General features: G+C 32.9%; 1 protein-coding gene across 3 annotated transcripts; it reads right to left on the bottom strand.

The window, feature by feature from the left end:
* Nucleotides 1-359: 359 nt before the first annotated feature.
* Nucleotides 360-14,027, bottom strand: rgs9bp (regulator of G protein signaling 9 binding protein). Of its 3 annotated transcripts, XM_073859185.1 has the most exons (14): nt 13,868-14,027; nt 13,413-13,445; nt 13,230-13,310; nt 12,925-12,990; nt 11,935-12,000; nt 7,548-11,789; nt 7,426-7,461; nt 6,969-7,010; nt 6,792-6,863; nt 6,493-6,558; nt 4,930-4,995; nt 3,186-4,780; nt 1,976-2,282; nt 360-1,532 (listed from the first exon to the last, which is right to left on the bottom strand). In XM_073859185.1, exons 12-14 carry the CDS (start codon nt 3,273-3,275, stop codon nt 1,165-1,167), a joined length of 765 nt encoding a protein of 254 aa, XP_073715286.1. In that variant the 5' UTR covers nt 3,276-4,780; nt 4,930-4,995; nt 6,493-6,558; nt 6,792-6,863; nt 6,969-7,010; nt 7,426-7,461; nt 7,548-11,789; nt 11,935-12,000; nt 12,925-12,990; nt 13,230-13,310; nt 13,413-13,445; nt 13,868-14,027; the 3' UTR covers nt 360-1,164. The 3 variants fall into 3 exon arrangements, with proteins under 3 accessions (XP_073715286.1, XP_073715287.1, XP_055063291.2); XM_073859186.1 differs by lacking the exon at nt 11,935-12,000; XM_055207316.2 differs by lacking the exons at nt 4,930-4,995; nt 6,493-6,558; nt 6,792-6,863; ... (1 more) ...; nt 7,426-7,461; nt 7,548-11,789 and having other exon boundaries at nt 13,868-14,026.
* Nucleotides 14,028-15,696: the final 1,669 nt, after the last annotated feature.

Below are 15,696 nucleotides of genomic sequence, written 5' to 3'. Positions count from 1 at the left end.
ATTGGTTAATCTTAAACACCAAGTAGCCTATTATGATCATTATGAGTCTTGAACACCAAAAGTATTGATAAAACAGCAGATAGTAAATAAACACAGTCAAGAAGAAAAACAATTAGTCACATCTAAATTTTTCTCATGAATATGGATCTACTACTTTCTCTCTCACTTTTATTTCTTGATGTTAATGTCAGCAGCATTCAAGTAGTTTGCTAAAAGATTAGATCTGTACGTGTTAACAATAACTGGAGAACAAGATGACAGAGATTTGACTACGTCTTTTAAGTCAGGATGACTCTTCAGAGCACTTACATGTTGTCAAAAGGACTCAGTAATTATAATGAATTACAGAGACAATAAGAGAGTTTAGAATGATTTTATATGAAGACTGATGAGTGTGTTTCATCTTTGAACAAGTTGTTGATATTCATCATTTTACTTATGCTTTTACATTGATATATTTCATATATGCAATTTTAATTGAAATCAGACATTATGTAAAAAGTAAATAGTAGCTTTGGTTCCAAGTCAGTAACTGACATTTTTGTGGTAGACTATGAAAAATGGTTATGCTCCTATTATTAAAGGACTTCTATGTTGACAGACATTAAACTTAATCAATACATACAATGCTAACGCAACAGACACGCATATAAAGCATTAATTATTAAAGCACTGTGTGGTTCTGTTGGTCAAATATTTTTGTAAGTACAATAGAGATAGATAGAAGTTGTCAGTCATATGAAGCTACAGTTACGGCATAATAACCTATGAAAAGGGTTTACTGTCAACGCAGCTCACTACTTAGGTAAACAAAACTTGTGTTCATATACAACATTACACACATACGCACGCATTGACTTCATACTGTACAAACTCTTTCCCCTAACCCAACCTCTAAATCTAACCCTAATAAATAGGGGCGTAGCATAGACTTCTATTTTTTTTATATACAAACCAATTATAATGATCTCTAATTCTAACAGAAAACCTACAACCACAGGATCTTTTGAGAGCAACAGTAAGGAACTCTTCAATTGTTGAAAATCACTCCACAGACACTCCTTTGCAGCCATGTGTCCTGTTGATGTTTGGCCAGTCACTGATGTGAAACATTCCCAGTTTCCTGGCTGTCTACACAGCACAAACAGTGCAGGTGATAACACTTCACGCCAACAACACCACACACACCGACAACAAAACGGCAAAGACAGCCACGCCGCAGAGCATCATTGCCACAAACAACTGGCTACGATCACAAATTCGTTCGGCTGCCTCTTCATTGACTGACAGCAGCGCTAAAGAGGCACTGTCGGTACTGACAGGGTCAGCATACTGAGGCCCCTGTGCTTCCACTGTCCAGCGCAGCACATTGACCTTCAGCTCCATGTCCTCCAGAGTACGGTCCACCTGTGCGATCTCCTGCTCCAGCTGACTCTGCTCCTGACACTCCATGCTGAACGTTGGTGTGTCATTATTAGTCTCCTGAAGGTCAGACAAACTCATAGCCCGTGCAGCCACTTCAGTTGTTCCCCCTGTTTAGAAGGATAAAAAATAGGGCAAAATAGCACAAAAAGTGTTTTATTTGCATGTAATCATATGGGAACCATCAAAGTGCTATATAGCACTCATTTTTAGTCAAATTGTGCTGTGTAGAACAATAAGTGGTGTTATAGTGATGTTATATATGGTTTTACATACAGTTGGTGCTATATAGCACTTAAAAGGGTTTCCTTATCATTACAAGCCAATATACTACTTTTAGTGCTATTTAGTGCGACTTCCAATGTAACTAAGGCATGTATCAGTATTGTGTACCCTGAAAATGCCTCTTGCCAATTTAAAATTCATTATATTCCTTTTAGCTCTATGCTAGTCATGTTGATAAAAGTGACATCATATGAATCAAATAAATTGCAAGAGGTTGACCAAATGGTTCACTGTACTCTTAACATAACTTCATACAGTTATAGCTTACCCTGTATGCCTGTTTGTACCATGGTACTCTTTCCGGCATGGGAAAAGTACTTGACCATGGAGAAAACTTTGCACATGTCTGCATGTAAGAGCTCCAGGCATGAGGAGAACGCCACCCATTGCAGTTCTGTTTCCTTCCTCTCATCATTTGGTAATGTTTTATCCCTCAGCCGGGCTGTCAGGTGGTTTCGGCAGGACAGCGCAAGTGTCTGGGCCCGCTCTCGCGTTTGCTGAAGATCACGGCGCAGGCTGGAGCTGTCAGTGCATCCACCAACACACGAGGCCAGGTGCCGATAACATGCAACCACCTGAGTCAGATCAGATCAGCTTTTTACCTGCTATATTATATGATTGTTTTCATAATGTTAGACAATTACATAGCTTATCAAACATCATTATGGCTAGATGGAGGATTAGCATGAATTACAAATATTACTGATAATCTCCTTGTCATAAGACAGCTATTTCAGGATAAGCTCTGGAAACTTTTGGATCATGCGTAGTGCATGGTGTCTGTCTGGAGCTTTTGATAAATGTGGCCTCAAAAAGATTTAATTTACTGATAGTATGTTCGTAATGTATGTGAAGGAAGTATGAGACTATTTAAACTGTCATTTCTAAATATATTAATGCTGAAAGTAGGTACATTCAGGCTGCGACCATTATTGTTGACAACAGAATAATAAATTAAGCAAGTATTGGCACATGCCTCCACTAAAGATACTCAAGCAGTGAAGCATGAATAATGTTTTCTCAGATATAGTGCCTTTTCACCCTAAAGGCTTGAGTAACACACTATTGTAAATTGCTTTCATGTTCAGCCTGTAAATACAAAGAAATGAGGACACACAGTTCTACAATAACATCCTAAATTTAGACCCCAATATGTTTCTTGCCAACACTAAACAAATGACAAAAAATAAACCACAAACAGCATACAGAGCATTTCATCTAGTTAATGTAATCCCATCATTTTTCACACGGAAAACATTTCTTACAACACATATGCAGAGAAAATATTTAATAAATACAACATTTTCTAACACTTAACATATTTTACTCCATAATTAATTAATTAATGCTCCATTGTTAGGCTATAAAATGATAACATCACAAACTTTTGAAAAAGTATAGAGGTTTGTTTATGTAAAACAAAAAGAGAAGAAACCAGATATTATTAAGAGTTCCTGTGTAATGTAATAACTCCTCACCTTGATGAGGGAATCCACCATTGCTTTCTCCTCTTGTAGTGGTCGTGCTGATGTTCCATCATCTGCAACCTTGTTGTTAGCTCGTGGCATTGAACTATGTTTGAAATGGTAAGAATAAAACCTTGTTCCCAGAGCTGAAAGCTACCACCAACCCTAAAACCCTTTAGCCTTAACACACTTTTAAAGATGAAATAGATTATAATCCATATTTGAGTTGACTGTCTAAGCATATGACCAATGTTTCATTTATCAATTTATCTACAATAGCAGTATACAAAAAAAATCATTTCCAAAGAGTCCAAAGAGGCTAAGGTACACATTGTTCTCAAAATAGAGCCGAAAAACATGGAGAGTTGCAGAGGATTGTGATGTCAAAGTCGAGTGTGATAATCCAAGCGATTGACCCCTTTGTACTGACATAGGCAAAGCAAGGTGTGTAGTTAAGCTTATTATATGCTGCTGAGAGGAGATGTTGGGATCTGGCTGGGAATGTGTCAGTACATCCTCCAGGACCCTCCAGGACCATTTTCTCCCCTGACAATCTCCCTTTATTCTCTCTCTCTCTCTCTCTCTCTCTCTGTGTGTGCCAGATTCTGGCAGACCCCAAGGGCCAGCAGGTGGTCCAGTACTTTTTACAGTTCTCCCAGCAGTTAACCAACATGTCCAGAGACTAATTTCTCACAAGATTTATTGTAAACAAAAATGCTTAAATCTCAGTTTGATATAAAAATATAAAAAATGGAAAAAGATCTGTCATCATATTTCAGGCATGTAGTGATTGATAACGTTACTAAAGCAAAAGGATTTAAATTTTATTTTATCTTGAATGTATTTAAAACATTTTCTCAAATTAAGAAGTGTTATATTTTATATATGCATTAATTTCTATTTGTATATGTGAATAGGCAGACAATCACTAGTCTCCTCTGTTTTCGTTCAAATTAGATTAGGGGTATATTAAAATAATCCCTGAAATGTTTTTGCTGAATTGGTTTGGTTATTCTTAACCTATCATAACCATGACCATACAGGCCATTCAGAATGTAAATCCTGTTTTCCTATCATTTTAAATGTTTGGTCAACACATTAATTCATTTATTTCAGATAACCACAAATATACACTACAAAGAAATATGCCAAAATGTGAAATGCACTAATATGAATTATAACATTTGTTTTAACCCATGGTGGTAAAATATGCACAAATTTTCCCGTTGATTAAGATTGTAATTATTGAATAATTAAATTAATTAGACTAATGGGGGTAATGACAATGAAATAAACTTTTATCATTAGAATTTTATTCGAAAGCTTAATTTTCTTACCAATTTATTTTTCTCAAGTTCTCATTTTAATCCTTAGCATTACTATTTTTTAAACAAGTTTGCGTCTTTTTGCTTCTCAAATACCTACATTTACCTACAATGTTTACATATTTTTTTACTAGTAAATAGGACAGATTATTAGTAATTCAACCCAAATCAAGTACTTTAACCTGATATATGGGTCATCAAGTAGATGTCCTCTTTTACTTGTGGTATACATGTGATTATTGTTGAACAGCTTGTTTTCCTGCATCATCAATCGTCCTTTCACTGAGAAGATAAAAAGTTTAACATGTTTAAAACAACCATTTTCAAATAACTTTGAAAAATCAATAAATGAATTTTATGATATAACTGGACAATCGACACAATCTGCTACTTCTGCTATGGAGTTAAAATAATATGAAGCACCAACTTACCATTTCAGTGATTTTTCGTTAGGGCTATGCAAACCCTTGAATGTTTTTAATTGGTGGCAATTTTGTCTAATGGAGGAAGAATAAAAACACTTTTTAAACACAAGAAACTCATTTGCAGTTTCACAGACAAGGATTAAGGCTAGTTCTAGACTAAAACACATGTTTGAGCTGAAAATAACTTGCAAGTAAAGATCTTAAAATATGCCAGTGCCTATGATTTGGCTTAAGATACACACCAGTAACATATTTTTCTAAGGCATATTTATAAAAAAAACTGCTTAAACGTCTTTTAAGCTATAAGCCTTGTACGTGGCCTGTTGCACAAACTTCTAAGACTTAAAAGTTAGTCATGAATTTTTCTCTTCAAGACTGATCATAATTGTTTGAAGTATGTTACAGAGAAAGGTAGATTGGTCTAATTTAAATCCAAATAATAAGACTGATTAGTCCTAACTAACTGCTAGTTAGTCTTAACTTCACGCTATGTTTATGAAACCTGCCTTATATACCTCCTGCACAAAAAGTATGGATTTCTAAACATTTTACTTAAACAAATATATATTCACGTTGTATGTTGCTTAATGACATGTATGATAAAAGAATTCAGTTACCGTCATTCCGTAATTCAAAGGGTTCTGACAACTTGACTAAAACATAGTGGTCCAGTTTCCCAGACAGGGATTACCATGAATAGGCCTTAGTTAAATTAGGATATTTTATATATTTTTAAAAGCATAATGTATAAATAAACATTACTGGTGTGCATCTTCAGTCACAACACTCACACTGATATTTAAGATATGTCAGAGCAAGTTGTTTCCGGTCAAGACAACACTAACATTTAAGTTAGTCTGGGACTAGTCTTAAGCCCTGTCTGGGAAACCTCCCCAATGACATCTCTTACGTAGCCCTAAACCAGGGTCCTGCTGCTGGCGATTGACTATCCTGCAGAGTTCAGGTCCAACTCTAATCAAACGCACCTGCCTTCAATTTTCAAGTGACCCTGAAGACCTTATAGCTGCTTCGGGTCACGGGTGTACTTGATTTGAGATGAACTTTAAACTTAAAAACAAAGCCAACACATTTCATGTGATTTGAAATGTTTTCTAATGTCTACTACAGAACTCAACAATCTCTGCTAACATGCACGTCAATATCTTTATCCTTAAAAACTGATTCAAAATGCTGCCATCAGATCTTTACAGAGAAGCTGTTAAGGCGAGCATTGTAATGGATTTTTCTCTAAATTGGTTTTCTGTCCAATTTAGAATTAATTTCAACATTCTTGTATGTGTATCTTTGCATAAATACTGTAGGCTTCCTTTTTTTTGGGTAGGTTTTTATTATGTGTTTCCTTTTTTGTTATAGGCTATTTATTATAGTAGCCTACATGAGTGTGGATTTGTGTCAACTGTTGTTTTTATTAATCATTGTATAAATATTTGAGTGTTACCTCCCCCAACCCCTCACAAACTATAACTGTGAGTATATTGTAGGCTACAGCACTTTGTTCAATTGCTGTTTTTAAATGTGCTTATCAGGCATCAAGACTGTAAATGATACCTCTGTGTGATCCGTCTCATTTTTCCTTTCCAAAAATGTTTTATTGATAAATGTTTGGTTGATCGTCTATTGTGGAAGAAGATACAAAAATTAAAAACCTAAAGGATTTTTTTAAATATTATATTTTACAAGAATTAAGATGGTACAATATTAGCAATAATCATGTTGCAGTATGTAATTATTTTATATCATAAAGCTGTGGTTTACAACATTATCAACCACTTTTTTTAAAAATGCAGTTGTGTACACTTTAGTAGGTATTATTTATTCAGGTTTTAATTTTAAAATGTGTCACTTACCTGTTCATGGTTAGTCATATTTAAAGATCCAGAAATATTTGAGTTTATTTGATTCGTAGCAGGAGTTGGCTTCTACAGTGGATGTAATGTTTACAAATGAAGACTATAGTAGTATTTGCAAGTTAAGATGTATTTTTAAGTGGAGGCTACTGCTTGATGAAAGCTGAAAGGACTTACCCGATCACCGGATAAAAAAATTTCAAGGTTCACAATGGGGGGCTATGTGAAAACAAATTATAACAATGTTTTTGTTAAAAATGTGAACTAGCTAAAATCTTTTTTTGTGTGTGTGTGAAATTTACTACATAAAATTATTTTACATAATGTATAAAGAACATTCTGTGAAGATATCAAATTTTATATTTTTAATATAGAGTAAGACCATGTCAATGAATAAAAATCAATGTTTAGACAAAATTTCATCATGAATTTCAGTATTTGAAGTCATTGCAATGTTATAAATAAATATTTGAATATGTTTCTCGAAATCTTTTATTTACAGCACTGAAAATACATGACATTTTTTTCACATTTTTATAGCATTGTCTACTCTAATGCTCCTAATCTCATTTTTATGAAACTATAGTCATATAAAATAAACAATACATAATTTAGTTGCATAAAGCCAACATACCTTGGGCGTGGTGGGATTTTTTTGATCTTTTGAAGGCTATACGAGAAACAAATCACATTTTTAAGACGTGAATGAGTTGACGCAATAAAAGCTGTCTGAAAGTAAAAAAGTTTTTTACATACCTTCTGTGTGGTTGAGAGCACCAAAGAGATGCAGCAAACAAAAATGATCAGGTGTTTTTGCATTTTCAATAATGTACAAAGCATCAGTGAGCTGAAAATTAAACTGTATGTCTGAGATTACAGATTTGAAGAGGCAGAGACTTGTAATGTCAATAGAGAGTGAAAAGCCAATGACAGACTGACAAGTCTTTAAACAGCACACTTTTACAATCATACTGTACAGAAAAAATGTGGTTGTTTATTATAATTTTTTTTTTCAACATAAAATAATTTGGAAATTTTTTTTTTACTTCAGATGTATTAAGTTGTTTTTTTTACTTTTCCTCTACACATTATTCTAAATATTTTACTATGCATTACATGCAAAAATGGTTTTGCAAGATAATCTACTGTAGATGCAGTGCACTATAATTACATATTACATATTAGTTGAATATGCACATTTTTCTTAAACTTTGTTTGTACAATTTAATATGTTTAAGTGTCATTTTAATTTTTTAACTATTTTTTATTATTATTACTATTTTAAGTCTTGACTATTGATGGGTTACTGTAATCTATGCAAGGAAGGTAAATTAGCTTAACCTTTTTTTTTTCATTTTAATTAGTAAAAGCCCATGTTGTCATGATTTGATCAAATCAATTTGACATTGTACCTAAATAATGCTCAGACTTTCTCTTAGTGCAGTGGTTCTCAAACTTTTTCCGCATGCGGCCCCCCTTGTGTACGATGCATTCCTTTGCGGCCCCCCCAAAGAAAATTTATGACAAAAACTGTTCTAAAATGTAACATTTTAATTAAACAAAACATATTAATTTATACAAAGTAGTGCTGTTGGTTAGTAGCCTTATTTTTTTTAGGTTTAATTACACAGAATTCATGATAAATGAATGTATTTTATAAAATGTCATAAAACTGGGGCCCCCCTGGCGGCCCCGGACCCCAGTTTGAGAACCACTGTCTTACTGGATGTTTTACTGAGTGAAGCTACTTATTGACAACCCCTTTTTTACTTTTTAATGAAAACACTAAGACTTTGTGTGTATGAAGAAATCTACAAAGAGACTATGGTAGACCCTAACGTGTAAATAGTGGGGTCTTTAATGCATTTGATCATCATATACTTTAGAATTAAAGGTAGAATCCATTTATCTTAGCAAAATAAGCTTTTATTTAGTCAACAAACTCAAACTCTTATGTTTTTATAAAATGTCTGATAGTGACAAAGGTCTGCTCTTATCTCTCAGCTCTGCTGTTGACAAACTGCTAATAAAAAACAATTTGGCATCCCATAACCTTCAAATAGGGTATCTTTATACAAACATGTTTTTTATCACATGGTAAAACAATGCACATTCAAATTTTGTTTTTTTCTTACATATCAAAAATAAAATGCTGTCACATTACTGTCTGTGTTGACATGAGGAGATAACACAGTAATTGGAGGACAAAATCAAAAATTATACACTGAATAATAAGTAAGGATTAAATAGGACATTAGTAAATTTGTTTTGTATCAAAGTCCAGTGCAGTTTGCATTTGTGTGTTAATCTTGGCAAGCTCCTCAAAGTGTTGAAATGTTTTGTTTATCCTCTTCCCCCAAAGGGAGGCCATTTATATTAATAAGTTTCAGTCTTTTCTGGACAGGCCATATTATTTTTAACCGATAGCCGCAGAGTTTTCTTCAGACAACGCAAACTTACTCATGCTCTTAAAAAGTTGCATGGTTAGCCTGTTCACAAAACCAATCAAAGTTTAGACAAAATTAAAAAATGGATCTTAAGATTATAAAATCCTGCAGAGTTGATTGTTGAACAGCATGATTTCCACTTGCATCAATTACAATTTCATTACCTTTAAATTAGAAAATTAAAAGGTTTAAACATTTTTTAAACAACCTTTGACAAATCAACAATTATGATCAGATATCTTGTCAAGACAAAGCTACTACTAGTATGGAGATAAAATAATTAAAACTTACAGGGCTGTGCAAACTAGGTTTTGATTTAATTTTGTGAGACGTTTTGTGGCCATTGTGTCTAATTGAGGAGAAATGAGAAACACTTTTAAAATCTGAGTTTTTAAACAGGCAACTCACTTCACACACACACACACACACACACACGCACGCACGCACGCACGCATATATTTATATTTTTACTATTTTTTTTACATTTTCATGATTTTAGAGATTTGCCATGAACAGTGTGCCAATAAGGCCATCAGGTATTAATAACCAAAGATTGAAACAGTGAACTCTATACAAAAACTACAGTCGGGCTATGTCAACTCATCCTGTGGCCCCCTGTGCCCGCCCGAAAGACCTACATGCATTATTATTTGTAAAGATTACCTCTGCACGATCCGTGTTATTCTTCTCTCCCAAAAACATCGAGTTTTATTGAAAAGCGTAAATTTATCATCCGTTGTGAAAGAAAAATCACAAAATATATTAACTGAAAATCCAACTGTTTCATTAAGATTCAATAAATATGAAACTTTTAAAAATCACAAACTTTTGAAAAAGTATAGATGTTTGTTTATGTAAAACAAAAAGAGAAGAAACCAGATATTATTAAGAGTTTCTGTGTAATGTAATAACTCCTCACCTTGATGAGGGAATCCACCATTGCTTTCTCCTCTTGTAGTGGTCGTGCTGATGTTCCATCATCTGCAACCTTGTTGTTAGCTCGTGGCATTGAACTATGTTTGAAATGTCAAGAATAAAACCTTGTTCCCAGAGCCGAAAGCTACCACCAACCCTTAAACCCTTTAGCCTTAACACACTTTTAAAGATGAAAAAGATTATAATCCATATTTGAGTTGACTGTCTAAGCATATGACCAATGTTTCATTTATCAATTTATCTACAATAGCAGTATACAAATTAAAATCATTTCCAAAGAGTCCAAAGAGGCTAAGGTACACATTGTTCTCAAAATAGAGCCGAAAAACATGGAGAGTTGCAGAGGATTGTGATGTCCTATTGAATAATGTCAAAGTCAAGTGTGATAAGATTGACCTCTGACATATAGGCAAAGCAAGGTGTGTAGTTAAGCTTATTATATGCTGCTGAGAAGAGATGTTGGGATCTGGCTGGGAATGTGTTAGTACATCCTCCAGGACCATTTTTGACAATCTCTCTCTCTCTCTCTCTCTCTCTCTCTCTCTCTCTCTCTCTCTCAGTGTGCCAGATTCCGGCCAGACCCAAAGGGCCAGCAGGTGGCCCAGTACTTTTTACAGTTTTCGCAGCAGTTAACCAACATGTCCAGAGACTAATTAATCTCACAAGATTTATTATAAAAAATGCTTAAATCTCAAAAATATAAAAAATTGAAAAAATCTGTCATCATATTTCAGGCATGTAGGGATTGATAACGTTACTAAAGCAAAAAGATTTTAATTTTATTTTATCTTGAATGTATTTAAAACATTTTCTCAAATTAAGAAGGGTTTTATATTTTCTATATTCATTCATTTCTGTTTGGATATGTGGAGGTATACAGTCTCCTCTGTTTTCTGTCAAATTAGATTAGGGGTATATTTAAATAATCCCTGAAATGTATTTGCTGGATTGGTTTGGTTATCCCATCTTAACCATGACCATACTGGCCATTCAGAATGTAAATCCTGTTTTCCTATCATTTTAAATGTTTTGTCAACACATTAATTCATTTATTTCAGATAACCACAAATATACACTACAAAGAAATATGCCAAAATGTGAAATGACTAATATGAATTATAACCTTGTGGTTTTGCTGTTACACCATTCATAAACTCTTGGTTTTTGGTATACACTCAGAAGAAATGCTGGCTTGTTTTAACCCATGGTGGTAAAATATGCACAAATTTACCCGTTGATTTAGATTGGAATTATTGAGTAATTAAATTAATTAGACTAATGGGGGTAATGACAATGAAATACACTTTTTTCATTAGAATTTTATTCAAAAGCTTAATTTCGTACCAATTTATTTTTCTCAAGTTCTTATTTTAATCCTAAGCATTACTATTTTTTTAACTAGTTTGCGTCTTTTTGCTTCTCAAATACTTACATTTACCTACAATGTTTACAGATTTTTTTTACTAGTAAATAGGACAGATTATTAGTATTTCACCACAAATCAAGTACTTTAACCTGATACATGGGTCAACAAGTGGATGTCCTCTTTTACTTGTGGTATACATGTGATTATTGTTGAACAGCTTGTTTTCCTGCATCATCAATCGTCCTTTAACTGAGAAGATAAAAAGTTTAACATGTTTAAAACAACCATTTTCAAATAACTTTGAAAAATCAATAAATGAATTTTATGATATAACTGGACAATCAACACAATCTGCTACTTCTGCTATGGAGTTAAAATAATATGAAGCACCTACCATTTTAGTGATTTTTCGTTAGGGCTATGCAAACCCTTGAGTGTTTTTAATTGGTGGCAATTCTGTCTAATGGAGGAAAAACAGTTTTTAAACACCAGTGCCTATGAATTGTCTTAAGATGCACACCAGTAACATATTTTTCTAAGGAATATTTATATTAAAAAATGCTTAAACGTCTTTTAACTATAAGGGCTAATCCTGGCTTAAGCTACAGTGCGCCTTGTGTGAAACCGGGTCTTATAGTAATACCTCCTGAACAAAAAAGTATGGATTTCTAATCATTTTACTTAAACAAACATATATTCACATTGTAAGTGCTTAATGATGTGTATGATAAAAGAATTCAGGTATTGAACATTGAGTAAATCAAAAGGTTCTGACAACTCGATAAGCTAAGACTAAAACATAGTCACGTCTCTTACGTAGGCCTCAACTCAATGTCTCCATGCATGAAAGACTACTTTGGTGAACTATTTTTTTTTACTGTGTACTTGAAATGTGAAAACAAAGCCATTTCATGTAATCTGAATTGTTTTTTTTAATGTTTACAGAACTCAACAATCCCTGCTAACATGCACGCCAATATCTTTATCCTTAAAAACTGATTCAAAATGGTTCAGCCAGATCTTTACAGATAAGCCGTAAAAGCTATTATTGTAATGGATTTTTTTCTAAATTGGTTTTCTGTCCAATTTTGAATTCATTTCAACATTCTTGTATGTTACATCTTTGCATAATCAGGCTCCCTTTTTTGGGTGGGTTTTTATTATCTCTTTTCCTTTTTTGCCCTTTTTTCCTGTTTTGCTATTTGCCTACATGAGTGTGGATTTGTGTCAACTGTTGTTTTTATTAATCATTGTATAAATATTTGAGTGCTACCACCCCTCCACCCCTCACAAACTGTGACCGTGAGTATATTGTAGGCTACAGCACTTTGTTCAATTGCTGTTTTAAAATGTGCTTATCAAGCATCAAGACTGTAAATGATACCTCTGTGTGATCCGTCTCATTTTTCCTTTCCAAAAATGTTTTATTGATAAATGTTTGGTTGATCGTCTATTGTGGAAGAAGATACAGAAATTAAAAACCTAAAGGATTTTTTTAAAAATGAGATTTTGCAAGAATTAAGATGGTACAATATTAGCAATAATCATGTTGCAGTATGTAATTATTTTATATCATAAAGCTGTGGTTTACAACATTATCAACCACTTTTTAAAAAAATGCAGTTGTCTACACTTTAGTAGGTATTATTTATTCCTACTAAAGTTTTAATTTTAAAATTTGTCACTTACCTGTTCATGGTTAGTCATATTCAAAGATCCCGAAATATTTGAGTTTATTTGATTCGTAGTAGAAGTTGGTTTTGGATTATCCTGTGGATGTAACGTTTACAAATGAAGACTACAGTGGTATTTGCAATTTAAGATGTATTTTTAAGTGGAGGCTACTGCTTGATGAAAGCTAAAAAGACTTACCCCATCAGTAGATAAAAATATTTCAGAGTTCATCTGCAAAGTGAAAAAAAATTAACAATATTTCTGTTAAAAAAAGTGAACTAGCTAAAATCTTATTTTTTGTGTGAAATTATTTTACATAATGTATAAAGAACATTCTGTGAAGATACAATTTTGATGTTTTTAATACAGAGTAAGACCATGTCAAAGAATAAAAATCAATGTTTAGAAAGACAAAATGTGTGCAAAATAATAAACTGGACTGTCAATAAAATCATCATGAATTTCAGTATTTGATAAAAGTAATTTAAATATTATAAATAAAAATTTTAGTATTTGGCAGTGGCACTTGGGGTTATCATCACACTCTTCTGAATTCTTCTAGCCCAGAAAGAAATCACATTTTTAAGATGTGAATCATATTAAATTGTTGACACATTAAAAGCTGTCTGAAAGTAAAAAAGTTTTTTACATACCTGTGCTGTTGAGAGCACCAAACAGATAGAGAAAACAAAAATGATCAGGTGTTTTTGCATTTTCAATAATGTACAAAGCAGTGAGCTGAAAACTGTGTGTCTGAGATTACAGATTTGAAGAGGCAGAGACTTGTAATGTCAATAGAGAGGGAAAAGCCAATGACAGACTGACAAGTCTTTAAACAGCACACTCTTACAATCATACTGTATAGAAAAAATGTGGTTGTTTGTTATAAATATTTTTTCCATATAAAAGAATTTGGAAAAAAGTAAAAAATAGATATTTAATTCAGATGAAAAAGTTGTTTTTTACTTTTACTCTACACATTATTATAAATATTTTATTATGCATTACATGCAAAAATGGTTTTGCACAATGATCTACAGATGCAGTGCACTATAACTTTGTTTGTACAATTTAATATGTTTAAGATTCATTTTTTTAAACTATTTTTTATTATTATTTTAAGTCTTGACTAGTGATGGGTTACTGTAATCTATGCAAGAAAGGTAAAATAGCTTAACCTTATTTTAATTAGTTGCATGTAAAAGCACATGTTGTCATGATTTGATCAGATCAATTTGACAGTATACCTAAATAATGCTCAGACTTTCTCTTACTGTATGTTTTACTGATTGAAGCTAGTTATTGATGACTCCTTTTTAATTTTTTACTGAAAATACTAAGACTTTGTGTGTATAAAGAAATCTATAAAGAGACTATGGACCCTAAAGCAGGGAGGGGAAAAAGTGTGAATAGTGGGGTCTTAACTGTGGTAAAGGAAGATTTAATGCATTTGATCATTATATACTGTAGAATTAAAGGTAGAATCCATTTATAAAATAAGCTTTTATTTAGTCAAAAAATTCAAACTCTTATGTTTTTATAAAATGTCTGATGGTGACAGGTCTGCTCTTTTCTCTCAGCTCTGCTGGTGACAAAATGCTAATGAAAAACAATTTGGCATCCCATAACCTTTAAAAAGGGTATCTTTATACAAACATGTTTTTTTTACCACAAGGTAAAACAATGCACATTCAGAAGTTGTATTTTCTTACATATTCAAAATAATATATGCTAATCTTTTTATATAACATTGCTATCTGTGCTGACACGGGGAGATAACAGAATAATTGGAGGACAAAATAAAAAATTATACACTGAATAATAAGTAAGGTTTAAATAGGACATTAGTAAATTTGTTTTGTATCAAAGTCCAGTGCAGTTTGCATTTGTGTGTTAATCTTGGCAAGCTCCTCAAAGTGTTGAAATGTTTTGTTTATCCTTCTCCCCCAAAGGGAGGCCATTCATATGAATAAGTATTTTCTGGAACAGGCCATCTTGGTTTTAGCCGATAGCCACAGAGGTAACATAGTAACATGTTCCCTTCAGACAACGCAAACTAATTTATACTCTTAAAGACTCACATGGTTAGGCTGTTCACAAAAAACCACAGTTTAGTCAAGATTTAAACATTTTAGTAGTTCACCAGAAACCTTACTGATTTTTATGATGCCACAATTCAATTTTTAACCTTTAGGCACAAAGACTGTACATATATTAAAGCAAAATAACTTTAAGACATAAGTAAGACATAAAAAAATCAAAGAATAAACATGATCTTGCATTAAACTAAAGATGCATGACCTACAGATTTCTCAGGCAAATTTACACTGCTGGAGGCCAACATATTAAGCCTCACAAATTGAAGAGACGATGAGATGATGCTTCATTTAAACACCTGGTAGACTTCTGTGATATTAAATACTTTGCTTAAGCTTTGATTGTTTCCACTGGCATTGTTTCAACTCTTCGCTTTGCCCCCAAA

This window comes from Misgurnus anguillicaudatus, chromosome 21 (genome assembly GCF_027580225.2).
Source record: "Misgurnus anguillicaudatus chromosome 21, ASM2758022v2, whole genome shotgun sequence".
Lineage (NCBI taxonomy): Eukaryota > Metazoa > Chordata > Actinopteri > Cypriniformes > Cobitidae > Misgurnus > Misgurnus anguillicaudatus.
The sequence above is the reverse complement of the archived record's forward strand: the minus strand, read 5'-3'. Positions and strand labels throughout refer to the sequence as shown.

Excerpts from the sequence above, each read along its gene's own strand:
- rgs9bp (XM_073859185.1), bottom strand. The coding sequence starts at position 3,275 with ATGCCACGAGCTAACAACAAGGTTGCAGATGATGGAACATCAGCACGA. Across the intron at positions 2,283-3,185 it reads TGGTGGATTCCCTCATCAAG|GTGGTTGCATGTTATCGGCA; the intron begins GTGAGGAGTTAT and ends GATCTGACTCAG. Across the intron at positions 1,533-1,975 it reads GGTACAAACAGGCATACAGG|GGGGAACAACTGAAGTGGCT; the intron begins GTAAGCTATAAC and ends CCTTCTAAACAG.